Raw genomic sequence first — 17,896 nt, forward strand, 5'->3', positions numbered from 1 at the left:
AAATTTGCTCTTTAATAAAAGTGAATGAGGTTTTAACCTTTAAAAATGATCTCTAATTCATTATTAAAATACACAGTTTCATAGAGAAAAATTCATTTGTAATGCAATTAACTCTAAGATGTTTGCACATGCATTTCTAATCTCTATATATCTGATTATTACTAGTCACAGAAGGTTACTTTCTGAGCTCCTTGGCATCTGAGCATGGATATAAAGTCATCAGGTAGATTTCAATGGTAATGTTTTTCACATCTACTAATTATTAAAGAGCAAATTTTTATGCTTTAAAGAATTATTATTTTTTAAATTAAAAAAAAATCAATAACCGCATGATTTAAGAAGCATTTCATTACAGCTTTAACATATTCAGTAACACATTCCAGAGCAAGAGTACATTTGATCGTTTTGAGACAAAGCCTCCTTGTACCCTCAACTGCCCTGGAACTTGCTATGGAGACGGGGTGGCCTAGATTTCACAGAGATCTGAGGGCCTCTGCCTCCAGACTGCTTGGTCCAAAGGCATTGTTAGTCAAATTCACTGCTGGGTGGTGCACGTGGCATCCATTTCCCTCCCTAACGCTTAGATGTTTGCACATGTGTCTTTAATCTCTATGTAGCTGATGATTACTAGTCACAGTTGGTTACACTCGGGTCCTGAGTACCTGAGTATGGATATAAAGTCATCAGGTAGATTTCACTGGTAATGTTTATCACCTGTACTATTTAACATGAAGTACATTTTTATGCTTCCTCCTCAAATATAAATCTTTTTTTAAAATTTGTTGATTTTTTTTTGTGTGTGTATATCATACAGAACATCCCACACAATCTTATTCATCTTATATACCCACTTCCCAAATGGCACCCTCCCGTAGCCTCTCCCTTCCCACACACTGGAGCCCACATATTCAGTCATCCCTGTTACTATCCACTGTGTTGTCGACACCCCCAGCCATTCTCTAGTCCTTGTCCATCCGCTGAATCTAGTCAGCCTATCTAGAAATCCTTGTTTTAGGAAGATCAGCTGTTCCTCATCTAGCAGCAATCAGTTGTCAATATTCCTTTAGATAAGATTGGGGTTGGCTGTTCATTTTCCCAGTTCTATGCTGGGTTACTATCTGGGAGTCTCTTTGGCCATCCTAGCCAATAACTCCAAGGAAGGTATCTCCTGTCTGGCATTGTTGCTTGTTATGTAGCCTTTAGCTATACATATGGACTCTTAATAATTATATTGACCTCATTAATCTTTGGTTATACTTTCCTTTTTGGTGTTTAAGACCCTACAGTTGACCCAGATAAACCAATTTATTTTTACTCTTAAGGTTGTTTGAGGATCTGTTCCTCACAGGTAACATGGGCTTGGGAGGAACCCCTGGCTCCTTTCTTTTACCAGTTCCGTCTGTATGAAGATAAGTCAAAGGTGCTACTCCACCATGGCTGGCTTTGCTTGGAAGCATGGAGGAAATGACCCTCCTCTTTGTAGACTGGACACTGGTTCAGGTCCATCTGGTGAGGTCTCCATGGCCTCCTTGTTCAAGAGGACAGGTGACTCACCACAGTTACAGGACATTTTGAGAGATGCTCATAGTCCCCTGGAACTTAGTCAACCCAGGAGGGCAAGGAGCAAAAACTGTCCTTTATGTCCCCCTGACCAAATTAGTATAGGCCTCAAAGTATGTCTGTTAAACATCCAAGAAGGTTAGTTCCACCAGTCTGGTACTATTAATTACTGTGTGCCATGTAGATAGAGCTTGGGCAAAGACCAAATGCTCTCAGATAAACCTTGCCTAGACATATACTACATTCTTTGATCTGGTTGTATGTATAATTTGTCAGTAGGTTGTTGGCCTTATAACAGTTTTAAGTATATAGGAAATTTAAGGAGGCAGTATAGAGACCTTCCAGTACATGTCTCACCACCAGGTTCTCCTGTTATTAACACCTTGCATTGCATGATAATTGATGACCGGGTATGGATTTATTAACTTTGTACCCTAGTTCACATGAGGTTCCCCTTTGGTTATGTGCATTCTGTGGTTGTAGCTATGTCCAGCTCTGTGGTACCAGCCAAGAACTTGTACTCTTCTCATTGCCTTTCGACATGGCGTTTCAGTTCCAGCTTCTGGCAGGAATGAGATAGGCTTGTTTTTCCACCACTTTTTTGGCTTTAGCATTATCCAGCTTTTATTTCTTTGTTTTTTAATAATGCATTGGAATTTTGACCATACTGGCCTCCCTCCCTTTCTTTGCCTCTTTGTCTCACCTTGACTTTGTTTTTTAAATTTGCTTATTTCTTTTTAGTGGGTAATGGAAAGATGAAGGTTTATAGCCTCTACTCACAATAAGGACTTTTAGCAAGTTATAGATGGATTGTTGAGTGTGTTTTTTTAAGTCAGTATTGTGTCTAATATAGAAGTCATTTAGGAACTGCATTTGAACTTTATGTTAGGGAAGCAGTAGCTTCCAGTGCCATTAAGCAGGATGTTGTCTCATATTTTGTGTTTAGATTGGAAGCTCTGTTTTTAATGAAAATCTTACTGTCTTCCAGGCCACACTCTTTCAGACTCTGCCTCTGCAGCAAGTGGAAGCCCAGGTCTCATCAGCCTCCAGTCAGCAGACTTCTCAGACAGTGACTGATGTTATCCAACAGCTACTGGAACTGTCTGAGCCAGGGCCAGTGGAGACACAACAGTCTCCACAGTCTGGGAGGCAACTGAGCATGACAGTGGGCATCAGCCAGGACATCCTCCAGGTGAAGCATGATTACCTGCTGGGCTATGCGTTCACCCTCGAGCTCTCGGGGTTATTGAGCAGTAAAGATGCAAGGTGTCCTCTTTGAAAATGTGGCTGTCTTGAAAATGATGATAATAAATCAGAATATACCTGTGTACTCATCAGTGGACACTGTCAAATGCTGAACAGTTCATTGATCTGTACATTTAAGAAAAATGGAAACCTTTATTTTATTCTGTAAATGGATTTACTTGACAAGAGTAAACTCTTTAAAGTTTGTCCTGGATCCATCCTTGTTGAGAGAATTGGAAGAAGCATTTCATTCTTCCTGAGTTGCTGGGATACTATTTAAGAGTCCTAGACATATGCTGTGCAAAGGACATAGATGCTGGCTTTGTTATAATGGTATGGTAGTAGACCCACTGCATCTAAGAGATAAGGAAGGAAGTGGAGAGCCCTGTCCTAGTTCTCCACCTCTAAGCCAGTACTTGTGAAGTGGCCTCCTCCTCTTTTCTGCTGTACTTCATGATGACAAATGGCTAGGAGTATCAGGAACACAGGATGTCCTGTCACAGCTAATGTCTTAAAGGTGAATACAGAGTAACTTGTGTCCTAGGATACAGGCTCCCAAATCTGTTCAGAGGCAACTCAAGTTGTCTGAGCCAAGGTTTCTGAATGTTGATTAATTAATTTAATCCCTCTAATTTAGAAACGTAAGTACTTATGTTATATTTTGTGTGGGGGTGAGATGTCAGATATTAAAGGGATGTCACAGCCTCCAAGAATTGGAAAGCTGTCTGACAAACATCTATTGGAACTGTAGAGCATATTTTTTGGAGTGGAGTTAGAGTTCTATGGGTAAAGTTTTGTGGCATCTTGTGGTAGATTTGGTAGGCATATTTGGGCTGTCGCCTTTTCTAACCTTTTAGTTTTGTTCTGTCTCAGCAAGCCTTAGAAAACAGTGGGCTGTCTTCACTTCCAGTTGCAGCACCTCCCAACGACTGTAGCCATGCCCAGACGTCCACGGTGTCCACTCGGAGTCCTCATGCGTCTAATGTCTCTGCTGAGCAAGCTGACCCCACAGACACAGAGCAGGAACAGGAACAGGAAAGTCCTGAGAAGATAGATAAGAAAGAGAAAAAAGTTATAAAGAGGAAATCACCATTTCTACCTGGTAACTTATGCTTTGGCCTTCAGATCTTTGCTAACGTGTGCTTGTGTTAGGAAACGTGCCCCCTCTTCTTCAGAAGCCTTGTCTTTGTAACATGTTCTGAATTTAACTGTAGTTGACTAGTGTTGGAAAGCGACGGAAGTCATGATACTTCTTGATGGACCTCCTTACCTCAGAAAGCCTCTTTGCTGTGGCTAGTCCCAGTGTCTTTCTTCTCTTTCTTCTAGGTCTAGGTGCTTCTGCTGGCTCTAAATCCGTCACTTTCTTCAGTTCTCACCTTGGCTACAACTTGCCCTGTGACTTCCTTTTTCCACAGCCTCCTGCCAGGCTCTTCCTCCTCATTCTTCTTGGGCACTGCCACTTGACAAATCCCAGCCATGCTCCATCTGAATTGGAAGCCTATCTTATTCCATGCCTACCTTTCTCCCCTGCTTTGCGCTTCCTTCACCTGGACCAGGCTGTACTTGGTCATCCCTGCACTGTTCTGGATGCCATCTTACTTTACAGTGAAGTTGGATTCCTGCTGTCCCAATCCTGCTTTCAGAGGCTTTTTCTGTACTGAGAATGCCTTCTTCCTCACCTTTCCCTCTATTCACTGTCAAAACTGGCTCTTCTCAAGACATCTCTTAAGGCTGCCCTTACTGCTACATCTGCATGGAAACTTTTGAGAGTGCTTTATCCTAGGCCCATCATGTACTGCTTGTCGTTACATGCCGTGATGCTTGCTGGGGATTGTTGGGCTAACACAATGTCCGTTGGTATAATGCACCCCTCTAGCCTAGAGTGCATTCTGCTCCGTTGACCTCCCCGGGAACTGTGTGGCTCTTTCACAGCAGCAGGCGTTCACCAAGAGTCCTGAACTATACAGACCTCTTCTCATTGCAAGGCTTGGGCAACATGGCTGTCTCTGTAGGCACGTCTTTCCTAAAATCTCAGCTGGGTGTCGTGGCACATGCCTGTAGTCCCAGCACTTGGGAGGCAGAGGCAGGTGAATCTCTGTGAGTTCAAGGCCAGCCTGGTCTACATAGTGAGTTCCAGGACAGCTGGGGCTACAGGGAGACCCTGTCTCAGAAAGACAAAACAAACAAACAAACGAAAAATTCTTTCTCATCGATGACATGGGACTGGGAAGCCCTGGTTTCTCATCCCACACAACATGGTAGCACCACTCTTTCGTTTCGTTCTTGATCTGGCTAGTTGATCCCTGTGTGAGAAATGGGATGCTAGAATCAAGCATCAGGGTTTCCTGGTCTCTAGAGAACAAGGAAGAGAAAAAAGCCATGGCCACCATTTTGATTAGCTGTCTCATACTTTTCAGGTTGTAGGTATTTGTATGTTCCTAGTAGATGCAAGTGCATAGCCCATAGGGTGAAACCTTGTTCATGAGTTGCCATTAGCTCTTGTGTAGTTATTGTGCTGAATTAAAGATGTTGTTGGATCTGTGTGCAAGCCACTGAATGAAGAGCAGTTTTCCTGTGTTTGTTACTTTTCTCATTGCTGTGACAAAGTTCCTGCCAAAACAACGTAAGCAAGGAAGGGTTTATTTTGGCTCATGGTTTTAGGGTATAGACGATCGTGGTGGGGAAAGTGCGACAGCAAGCATGTGAGGCAGCTGAGCACATTGCGTCTGCAGGCCAGGAAGTAGAGAGATGAATGCTGGTGCGCAGCTCACGTTCTTCTCTTTTCTGTCAGCCATGGATACCCACCCTTGGGGTCTTACCACCCACATTCAGGGTGGGTCTGCCTTCTTTGATTAAATCTCTCTAGACATACCCTCACAGACAGACCACTAGGTGTGATTCTACCTCCAGTGAGCTCGATGATAAAGATTAACGATCATAGTATTTTCTGTAGCCGTGAACATGCCTTTTTCTTCTGTTGATATCTTTGATTCCTAAAGATCTTGACATTTTCTATTGGCCTTAACTTTTTATCTCACTTTTGTGTTGCTATGAACTGTCTTTAGGTTGCATTTCCTATTTTTTGTTGGTGTATGGAAAGGTGACAGTTTTGTTTACTGATTGAATCTAGCAGCTCTATAATGTCAATTCTTTATTGTAGCAATTTGTCTGTAGATGGTTTTGTGTTTTCCACGTAGACAGTTTTAAAAAATTTTTTAGAAGCTGGGTATGGTGGTGCACATCTTTAATCCCAGAACTTGGGAGGCAGAGGCCTGGTCTCTATAGTGAGTTCTGAGGTAGCTGGGGCTACGGGGATACCCTGTCTTAAAAAAACAAAGCAAAACATTTTTTTGGTTATATTTAGTGTGTTTGTTTGTTTGTGTGTGTGTGTGTGTGTGTGTGTGTGTGTGTGCGCATGTGCGCGCACTTGTAGAGGTCAGACGACAACTTGCAGGAGTCAGTTCTCTCTTTCCATCATGTGAATTCTAGGGATTGAACTCAGGTCATTAGACTTGGTGACAAGTGTCTTTATTCACTGAGTCATCTCACCAGCCCCTTTAAAATTATGTACACATGTGTCTGTGCATGTGTGTGCAGGTGCTTGAGGAGGCCAGAAGTATCCAATCCTCCTGGAGCTAGAGTTACAAATGCTTATAAGCTGCTTGAGGTAGGTGCTGGGAACCAAATTTGGGTCCTCTGCAAGAGGAGTATGAATTCTTAACTGCTTAGCCATCTCTCAGTCCCCAGGGTTGACATTTTTATTGTTTAAGAGCAATGGTAGTTCTGCAGTTCTTTTTTGTTTGACAGTTTGTTTGAGGTAGGGTATTGCTCTATAGCCCTGGCATAGCTGGAACTCACTGTGTAACCTAGATGACCCTGAAACTTGCAGCAGTCCTCCTGCCTCTGTTTTCAAAATGCTGGGGTTGTAATCATGTGCCTCTGCATCCACCTATTTCATTTTTGTTGTTGTTTGAGATAGTGTCTCTCTATGTACAGACTGGTCTTAGTTGAAGGGCCAATTCAGCCTCCTGTGTGATGGGATTAGAGATGTGTGCCATCATACCCAGCTAGTGTTTCTGTTCTTACTAAATTGATTTGTCCTTCTCATAGGATACTGTATATATGTGGTGACAGAAGTTTGCTTCTTTCCAGTTTTTTTTTTTTTTCTTTTTGGGACAGGGTCTCCCTGTAGCTCCACCTGTCCTGGAACTCACTATGTAGACCAGGCTGGTCTTGAACTCACAGAGATCTGCCTGCCTCTGGGATTAAAGGCATAAGCCACCACGCCTGGCTCTTTCCGGTTTTTAATGGGATGATTTTAGTGCTTTATGGTTGAATCAGATTTAGGAAATTCTCTTCCATAGTTATTTTGCCAGGAGGTGTTCTTTTTAACTGTGTTGAATATTTTCAGTTTTCAATTTCTTTTCCTTTATGCTGTAATCATACTGTATTATATTTACTACAGAGTATGGTCAGTTATAGTAATTGATTTATAAATGTGAAGCAAACCATACGTTATATCTAGGTTATGATCCTTCTCTAGTCTCTTTCTCTGTAGGGAAGGGATGGGGATGGATAGAGCCAGGTGTACTAGGCACTGAGCTCTGTCCTTAGCTTTAGCCCCTCATCTGGCCCCCAGTCTTTATTTTTTGTAATAGCACATTGCTAGATTTGATTGTTCTCATTATTTTAGATTTTACTATAATATATAAGTGTATATATGTTTGTAAAATTGTACAGCCTCTTTTTAAAATCAATTTGTTATATTATTCCATTGTGGAATATTCATTAACATTGGAACAGTTTGAATAATTGTGATTGGTATTTACAAAAAGTTAGTTTTGATAATAGTCTACTCATATTGTACTTGCACACATAAAAATGAAACCTCATTTTATTAAGAAGCATAAAGTTTCCCGTTGTTACAGTTTTTATATCAGATTTGACTTAATGTTTTAAATAAAGAAATGAAGGCACTAGCATTTCTCTGCCATATCTGTTAATCGCCTTTTTTTTTTTCCTTTTTTCCCTTTATTTTTTTTTTTAATATTTTTTTTTTAGAAGGAGCATTTCATTACAGCTTTAACATACTCAATAACAGTTTCCAGAGCAAAGGTACATCTCTTTCAAAAGTGGCTATAAAATTTTTAGGTTCGCTGTTGGATTAATACAGTTAGACAATATTGAACTCAGTCTAAGCCCCGTAAGACATAAAATTGAATGAGTTTTTAAACTTTAAAAAAGATCTCCATTTTATTTTAAAATATGCTGTTTCTTACAGAAAGACTCATTGTTTTTGCTAATAACACTGAGATGTTGGCACACACGTCTCTCATCTGTATGTATCTGATCATTACTAGTCATAATCGGTTGCACTCAGATCCTTGGCACCTGTGTATGTCTATAAAGTCATCAGGTAGATTTCAGTGGTAATGTTTATCACCTCTACTAATTAACATGACGTAAATTTTTATGCTTCCTCCTCAAATATAATTCATTTTTAAAAAAATTGTTGATTTTTTTTGTGTGTATATCACAAAGAACATCCCAAACCATCTTATTCAACTATACACCCACTTCCCAGATGGCACCCTCCCATAGCCTCCCTCCCCCCACTAGAGCCCTTATACTCTGATATCCCTGCTACTGTCTGCTGTGTTGTCGGCACCCCCAGCCATACCCCACTACTTGTCCATCTGGTGAATATAGTTAACCTATCTAGAGGCTGTTGTTTTAGGAAGGTCAGCTGTTCCTCATCTAGCAGCAATTGGTTGTCGATATTCCTTTAGATAAGATTGGGGTCTGCTGTTCATTTTTCCCAGTTCTATGCTGGGTTACTATCTGGGAGTCCTATGGGGCACGCTGGCCTACAACTCAAAAGAAGGTATCTCCTATCTGGCATTGTTGCTTGTTATGTAGCCTTTAGCTATACATATGGACTCTTAAAAAATTATATTGGCCCCTTTAATCTTTGGTTATATTTTCCTTTTGGGTGTTTAAGGCCATACAGTTGGCCCAGATAAACCAATTTATTTTAACTCTTAAGGCCGTTTGAGGATCTGTTCCTCAGGGGTCACATGGGCTTGAGGAGCCCCTGGTTCCTTTCTTTTACCAGTTCCACCTATGTGAAGATAAGTCAAAGGTCCTGCTCGACCATGGCTGGCTTTGCTTGGAAGCATGGAGGAAGTGATTTGTCTGTGTTGACCCTTCTCTTTGTAGACTGGACACTGGTTCAAGTCCATCCATCTTGTGGGGTCTCCTCGCCCCCTTGATCAAGAGGACAGGTGATCTATCATAATTACAGGACATTTTGAGAGATGCTCATTTATTTCTTGATCTGGTATGTATACTTTGTCAGTACGTTGTTGGACTAACATGGTTCCCTCTGGTTTTCAAAACTAGCTAGGCATTATTTATCTCTTGCATTGTCTCACCTCTCCATCATGGTTTCCCCAATTAAGGTGCCCCCATTTTTCCCCTTTTTCCCTTAATAATACCCTTTTCCTATGATCCTACCTCTCTTGAGCGCCTTCTTTCCCTTTATCCCCTAGATTCCTTGTATACCCTTCCCTCCCCCCTCCCTTAAACTAACCCAGTTTTTTCCATATCTCCCTTATTAAGGCTTGGTTGCTACTGTTCTTCTCTGTCAGGATGTTTTCCTTTAACTCCCTGTTTCCTTTCCATTATCCTGGTTCCTGTAGTTATGTCTGGATACATACTCACTTATCAGGATTTGGTTCTAGGAGCCACATATGAGGGAGAACATATGTCGGTTTTTTTTCTGAGATTGTGTTACTTCACTTAGTATAAAGTTTCTTGTTCCATCCATTTACCTGCAAGTTTCATGATTTCATCTTTCTTTACTGCTGAGTAAAATTATCCACTCATCAATTGAGGGACATGTAGGTTGCTTCCATCTCTTAGCTATTGTGAAAAGAGCAGCAACAAACATAGATGTACAAGTGTTTCTGCAATAGGATGAGTTCTTTGGGTATATGCCAAGGAGTGGTATAACTGGGTCAAACGGTAGGTTCATTTGTAATTTTTTAAGAGTTCTCCACACTGCTTTCCATAGGGGTTGAACAAGTTTGCAGTCCCACCAGCAGTCCACCAGCAGTGGATGAGTGTTCCGCTTTCCCCACATCATCTCCAACATTTGGTATCATTTGTTCTCTTGATCTTAGCCAGTCTGACTGGGGTAAGATGAAATCTTAAAGTGGTTTTAATTTGCATTTTATTAATCACTTTTTTATGTAGAATGAGTTAGCAGGCAAGAAACTTGTGAGATACCTGTATTTAGTGGAAATTACCCAGTTTATAGAAGAGTCCCAATAAACACACTGCAGTAAATCCAAAGCAGAATTAATATTCCTGGCAGTTCCAGTCCTGGGGGGAAGCACAGGGGCTTCCAGTCTTTGGGCCTCGCTCCCTGGAGGCTTAATCACTTTTTTATGTAGAATGAGTTAGCAGGCAAGAAACTTGTGAGATACCTGTATTTAGTGGAAATTACCCAGTTTATAGAAGAGTCCCAATAAACACACTGCAGTAAATCCAAAGCAGAATTAATATTCCTGGCAGTTCCAGTCCTGGGGGGAAGCACAGGGGCTTCCAGTCTTTGGGCCTCGCTCCCTGGAGGCAGACTTGGACAGTTTTTGAAACTTGAATGCAGACTGATGAAGCACATGACAATGCTGTGAGTCATTTGTAGAGCATATTTGAGGAAACTGGCATTCTTACTGAGGATACTGGGCACACTCGTGGCCATGTACCAAGTGGGTTGTTCTCCATGTCTCAGTACTGGTTATGTATCCTCCAGGGCAGAAGTTTATTTTAAAGGTCCCAGAGAACACTAAGGGTGATGTGCTTGTGAACAGATCTTCCTGGTCCACCTTTGCTTTCCCAGAGTTCTATTGACAGTGAGGGATAGCACCTTTCTGTCATTGGGGTAATCAGTTTCTCCATGGACAGTGACCAGTCCCCATGACATTTCTTTGCTGCACATTCAGCCATCAGCAATGCTTGAAGGAGCACAAAGCAATGTCTTTGCAGCACCTGCTCTGTCAGTGCTGGCCAGAGCACAGGCCAGTATTGCATGGATCCCAAGGCTGAGCTCTGTCATCGTTAGGATACCTGTGTCTTAGAATGGCCCGGCCTGGCTGATTTCTGTAGGTGCTTTGGCCCTTTTTCCAGTCTTTGGCATGTGGCATTTGGGATGGAACTTTTTCCTCTAGGTAAACAATCTGGCAATGAAGAACACGTGAACTCCATTTCGGAAAATATGTATTTACAAAATTTTATTTTTAATCATGTGTATGTGTCTGTGTGTGCACGTGGGTGCAGGTGCTCACAGAGGCCAGAAGACGGTGTCAGATTCCCTGGAGTTAGACGTGGTTGTAAGCTACCAAACATGGCTGCTGGAAACTGAAATATGGTCATCCAGAAGATCAGTAAATGCTCTTAACTGTGGAGCCATTTCTCCAGCTCCACCAAGAAAACCTACCAAGATCTGAAGCAATCCAGAGAAATTTCAGAAGACCCACATTTCATGGTCTGCCTGCTCTTGGGAGTGTTGCTGGATCGTCTGGCATATTCAGTTGCCTGGTTGAGAAGGTCTGCCAGAAATGCTTGTCTTCCTTCATCTTCTGCCAGCAACAATTTTTCTGACAGAATTTTCAACTTCCCCATTGATGGTCAGGGTCTTCCTTAATACTTACTGCTTTGTCCTATAAGGGTTTTCACCATCTATAATCAGTACTTTGTCTCATGTAAATAAATAGATGATCATTATTCATCTCAGGTAGAGAAAACACTAGTAGTCTGTGTTCAGAGTATCCCTAAGGAAGGATTCTAATGTTTACCAAGAGCTGACAGATCTGGAAAGTGTTTTTGCGGAGGCTGTGATCTAAGAAAGCTACTGGTACCCATGGGATGTGTTGTAGTTCAGCTCCGAAAAACTTTCCATATGTAATAAGAGTTTTGAAGAGCTCCGGTGTCTGGATATTTGCTGATAGGAACTGACTGTTGATGCTGCCAAAGTCTGAGTTGTATCTGTTGAAGCATTGGACCATCACCTGCACAATGCACCCCATGTAGTACTGCACATCTGGTAGGCTCACTGCCAGTTCAGCTCCTGCAAACCATGAAATCTATTAGCAGAGCCTGTAGGACTAAGAGCTCCCTAAGCAGTAGCTGGTGATAACTTGCACATGAGCAAGCCAAGCCAGTCTTACAGTGACATCTGCTGTTTCTTACATTCCACAAACATGGCTTCATCCAGCATCATGTTGAAAGGTGAATTATTGTCAATTTCTTCATAGAAGCTAATGTGCTTACCTTTCCATCAGCTTTTTGCTGATCTAGGAATGCTAAGCTACTTTGAAATACCAAGCTTCCCATAGCAGAACCAACCAGTGGTAGGAGCAGGATCATCATGAATTAGCTACTGCAGCATCAGGACCACTTTTGTTTTGCAGCCCCAACCCAAGTGTTTCCTAAGCATTCTTTATTGTTTTTCTTCTTTTATTTTATGTGCATGAGTGTTTTGTCTTGCATGTATGTAAATGTACCATGTACATGTCTGGGGGCCTGAAGAGGACAGGGTCCTCTAGAACTAGAGTTATGGACAGGTGTTTAGCCACCATGTGGGTGTTGGGAACCAAACTAAGGTTCTCTGCAAAAGCAGCCAGTGCTCTTAACCTCAGCCATCTATCTTTTTTTTTTTTTTTTTTTTTTTTTTTTTTTTTTTTTTGAGACAGGGTTTTCCTATAGACTCAGCTGGCCTGGTACTCCCTATGTAGACCAGGCTGACCTTGAACTCACAGAGAGATCCACCTGCCTCTGCCTCCCGAGGGCTGGGACTAAAGGCATGAGCCACCACGCCTGACTCCAGCCCTATCTTAAGCATAATTGAGTCCAGCTGACTACTGCTGACTGTCCTACACTTGTGAGCCTGAAACATCCAGCCAGGAAGCCAACATTTTTCTGGTGAGTGCTGACAAACCCAACACACTTGAGTACTTGATCAAAAGGCTTGACAGTTTCAGTTTGTTAGTAGAGTTCATTTCTTTACAATTTCAGGAAACCATCACCTGCTGCTTCTGCAGATCCTCTGTTGACCTATTACCTAGAACTGATGTTCTCATTATTAGACACAGAAAGTCTTTATGTGGTCCTCATCATGTGTTGTGTTGGTTGAAACCTGAACATGTGCTTGCCAGGTACCTGGGGGAATCCCTCGATGCCCTGGATAGGCCCAGCATTTTATATCTGTGATGATTAATCTTGGTTGTCACTTTCGTTGGATTTAGAATTGCTTTCAGAGATTAGTAAAGCATTCCTCTGGGTGTATCTGTGAGGACATTTCCAGAAAGGATTAACTAGAGGGCTAGACCCACTTTGAATATGAGTGGCATCATCCCATAGATCCAGGTGGAAAAAAAAGGGAAAGAGGAGACAGCCCTCATTAGCACAGATATCCTCTCTCTGCTTCCTGGCCACCGTGATGTGAGCTCTTCTCTTCTCCGATGCCCTTCCCTCGTGGTGTACTGATATTCCTGAAACCAAGTGATAAATCTACTTATTTTAAGTTGTGTCAGGCATTCTGTCACAGTGTTGAGAATGTAACTAATATACAATCTCAGTTTCATCTCATTATAGAAAGTTATCTCTGATGCCACAGAAAAACCCAGGCATCTTTCCTGTCTCTCTAGCCTGTCCCCCTTCTTGGATGGCCAGGAGCTTACCAACAGGGAGGCCCATTCTTGTCATCTTGTCTCCCCTTTTGTCATCTGCCATGTCTTCAGGTAATGCCAGGGATGGATCTGGTGGGGCCATGTTCTCTGGTGATTTCTCTTGGGTGAACTACTTGAAGAATGCAGAAATTAGAGAAGGGTCTTTTTGACATCTAATATCTTCCTTCAGGGTACAGCTAGAAGGTCCCTGCGTTGCCAAAGAAGCTTTCCAGCATTCTCCTCTCCTTGGAATTAATCATTCCCAGTCATTTATTAATGCAAACACCTGTCTCAGTGCTTCCAATCATATTGCCAGGCCTGTCCTCCTTCAAGGGCATGGTACTGACTTGTTTGATCCCTTTGGAGCCCGCTGTGCTATTCGACAAAGGAAGCTGGAAGAGCAGGCCTATTTGAGAAAGCCACACTCAGGCTCCAGGACTGCAGGGCTCTTCATATGAACCTCAAGTTTCCTTGGCTCCTGGGTCAGTTAGTTAACCCTTAAGATGTCAGCTTTTTCATCTACAAGTGGGGTGAATGATGGAACAGACAGAAGAGAATTAAGTGAGAAAGTTCATGTAATGTGTGTAGCATGGAGACTAACACATAACAATGCTTAATAGTGCATGTTTGTTTATTTTTAAAATATTTTCTTTATTTAATTTTATGTGCACCCGTTGTGCAATGCCCATGGAAGATAGAAGAGGCTGTCGGATCCCCTGGAACTGGAGTTACGGACAGCTGTTAGCTGCCATGTGGGTGTTGGGATTCGAACCTGGGTCTTCTGTAAGAATAGTGTTCTTAACCGCTGAGCCATCTCTCCAGTCCCTTGTTTATTTTGTATAAAGGAGGTAATTGCTCTTGCCACAACTCAGAAGGTGGAAATGGTATAGTGAAGACCAAGGGGTAGTTCTCTTCCTTCTGTGAACAAGCACAAACATGCAGATTATTGTTTTAGCATCAAGGATACATATGTGTATCGTGTTTTTCAGGTTTTTTTTTTTTTTTTTCCACTCGATAAAAGTTTCCTGGAGTTCATTTTTTTTTTATTTTTGGCTGGTTTTCTTTTTTTTTGAGACAGGGTCTCATGTGACCCCTGCTTGCTTTGAATTCTGTGCTGCTGAGGATGACCCTGAACTCCTGATCCTCCTGCCTCCACCTCCCCAGGGTTAGGATTTACATGCATACACCACCACAACTGGCTATATTGTACATGTCTCTGAAATTTTGATATTTCCAGTTTCCTTCTTACTGGTTAAATGGATTGATTTAGAATCCCCATTTCTTCAGTGTTTTTAAGAGATTATTGCTGATATTTTAGAACTGATAGGCTAAAAGCGGTGTTTTATTGTGGTTCTAATTGACATGTTCTTTTAAGGAGCAAAATTGAGAGCCATTCTGAATGCAAAGAAGCACCTGCATTTTTCTATTGGGTTAAATTTTGTTGTTTATTGGGCAGTATACATTAAAGACTATTGTGTTTTCTAATCTATTTTTATGGTACACATTCTTCCTAATTTGCCTTTTTGAGTTACTTGGGAGAAATGTTTTTATGAAGCTAAGTTTTTCAAACTTTATCACTTTAAGGGTCATGTGACATTTATACCTCAAGATAACAACATGACTGAAACAGATTTCTTTAAAAAATTTAAAAAACTATATTTATTTGTGTGTGGGGTGGTGGTGATTCTTTTGCAATAGCACACTTACCGAGGTCAGAGGACAACTTATTTAAGTTGGTTCTCTCCTTCTGCCGTGTAGGTTTCAAGGATGGAACTCAGGTTGTCAGGCTTAGCAGTAAGCACTTTTTCCTGCTAAGCCATCTCCCCAGTTCACTGCTTCCTCTCTTTTTTCTTTTAATTAAAAATATTTTAAATTTACTTATTTTTATTTTATGTATATGAGTGTTTTGCCCTCATGTGTATTAGTGCACCCATGTTGTGCTGTGCCTGCAGAGGCCAGAAGAGGGTTTCAGATCCTCTGGAACTGGAGTTTGGATTATTGTTAGCTGCTGTGTGTATACTAGGAACTGAACCCAGGTCCTCTGCAAGAGCAGCCAGTGCTCTTAACCACTGAACTATTTTCCCAGCCCCCATAGCTTCCTCTTGTCCAGCACTTTTATACTTAAAAAAACAAAAACAAACAAACAAAAAACTACACAATTGTCCGAACGCCACTGTTTTAAAGTGGATTGCAATTGTATCTGCTGAGTTAAGGTGTACCTTCATTGCATGCCACCCTCCAAATCCAAGTTGAGACTTTGGGAGACTGCTTTCCTCTACTTCTCTGCTGTTTTATTCTCAATTTCTACAGCTTAGCTTTTGGGTGCACTTCAATACTTAGTCCTCTCTTTTTAAAATTTAATTTTATTATTTCAGAATTTTTTTCAAATTCTGTGAGAATTTCATACATGGGTACACTGTAATTTGGTCGTATTCACCCTCATTTCTTCCTCTAACTTCTTCCAGCTCCACCTTTCATTCTCCCTTCCCCTCCCCCAGTTATCTCCTCTTCCTCTTCCTCCTCCTCTTTCTCCTCTCCTTTTCTATTATTTCATTTATTTATTTATTATTTATTTTTTGGTCTTTTTGAGACAGGGTCTCCCTATAGCCCCAGCTGTCCTGGAACTCACTATGTAGACCAGGCTGGCCTTGAACTCACAGAGATCTGCCTGCCTCTGCCTCCCCAGTGCTGGGATTAAAGGCGTGTGCCACCATGCCCGGCCCTATTGTTATTTTTAAATTATGTGTATATGTTTGTGTCTTTGTGTTGGTTTATACATGTGAGTTCAGTGCAGGAGTTACAGCCTGCTGTGAGGTGACTGATGTGGGTGCTGGGAATCAAACTCAGTTCCTCTGGAAGAGCAGCTTTTGCTCTTACCTGCTGAGCCATTTCTCCAGCCCTCCTCCTGCTCCTCCCCCACTTCCTCCTCCTCCTTTTTCTCCCCCTCCTCCTCCTCCTCCTCCTCCTCCTCCTCCCTCTCCAGTCTTTTTAAAATAATACCCTGGAATCTGAACTCTGAACCTCATGCATGCACGGCAAGCCTTTTAAATACTGAGCCATTTCCCTAGCCCTTTCAGATCCAATTCTGTTAACATTCCAAAAACTTTAGTTCCAAAGATCATTCTTCATGGTATATACAGGTAAGTGATATGAGATCAGACTGTTTAATTATCTTTTATTTCCTGTATTCCAGTAGTATTTAAATTTTTTCTTATAAAATTTGAGTAGGCTTGTCAGATTATTTGTGAGCATCATTTTTGAGTAATGATTCTACCTTTTTGTCTCTCATTTATAATGTATGTTTCTTGTTTAATTGTGTTAGCTAGTAATTCTAGGACACACTACATTAAGAACACTCAGGATGGATATTTTTCTTTTCGCTTTCATACAATTGCATTTTAATTTTCCTGTAGACCACTATTTTGATAAGGTTTATTCACCTCTTCCTGGTTTAGACTTATTTTTTAAAATTAAGATTAGATGCTGTTTTAGAAAATTCATTTTTATCTTGAAGAATGTGATTGCCCCCCTTCCCTCAAAGTTTGAATGTGTTGGAGGAGAAAGCTCTTGCCTGGCTCTAGGGAAGTTTACCTAATGGTAATGCAGATCTAGTTTTTCAGATCTTTCTATATGTTGGAATTGATATCTGGATCAATTTTCTTTTTTTGTCAAACATACACAATTTAAAATTTGAAGCAGTCTCTGTGCTGTTAGTTTGGAATCTCTGTTACAGTCTATTCCTAATTATAACTTGGTGAGAGTTTTATATTATGTCACCCTTAATATTTAAATCTGTATTTTCATGTTTAGAAAAGAAATCTGAGTTCTATTGTTAATTTTTAGCTAATGTCTCTCCCTCTCTCCCTCTTTTCCTTCCTTCCTTTTAACCCAGTCTCCTTGTAGCTCCAGATGGCCTGGAACTCACTATGTAGATCAGGCAGCCCTCAAACTCACAGAGCTCCACCTGTCTCTGTCTCCCAAGTCCTGGGATTAAAGGTGTGTGCCACCATGCTCAGTGCATGTGAATTACTCTTGCAGAGAACATTATTGGAGAAAGTATCTTTTCTTTCTTTATAGATTCACTCTTATGTATGGAAAATTCCTTGTATTTCCTGATAATAAAAAAGAGACAGATTTTCTTTTATCCTAACAAAATTATGTCTGTGCAGACACATTGAATTAAAATTGAGTTGAAATTTCATTAATCTGGCCATAGTTTATTTAATTTTATGCGAATTCATTATGTGAATTATCTGTGTAATTATTGTGGATGCCTATTAAATTTCATAGATAACTTTAATTGAAAATATTAAAGTATGGGACCAGAAAAATGACTCAGTGGTTAAGAGCACATATTGTTC

The 17,896-nt window shown here is 41.1% G+C and overlaps 1 protein-coding gene across 1 annotated transcript in view; it reads left to right on the forward strand.

Moving 5' to 3' along the window:
- Znf236 (zinc finger protein 236) overlaps nt 1-17,896 on the forward strand; it is a 123,773-nt gene that overhangs the window by 50,863 nt on the left and 55,014 nt on the right. Inside the window, exons 10-11 of the mRNA XM_017802605.2 lie at nt 2,549-2,752; nt 3,679-3,907. Coding sequence (XP_017658094.1) covers nt 2,549-2,752; nt 3,679-3,907 — 433 coding nt within the window. The remainder of the gene's footprint in view (nt 1-2,548; nt 2,753-3,678; nt 3,908-17,896) is intronic.

Source organism: Nannospalax galili, unplaced genomic scaffold (genome assembly GCF_000622305.1).
Source record: "Nannospalax galili isolate Female #2095 unplaced genomic scaffold, S.galili_v1.0 scaffold243, whole genome shotgun sequence".
In the NCBI taxonomy this organism is placed as follows: domain Eukaryota; kingdom Metazoa; phylum Chordata; class Mammalia; order Rodentia; family Spalacidae; genus Nannospalax; species Nannospalax galili.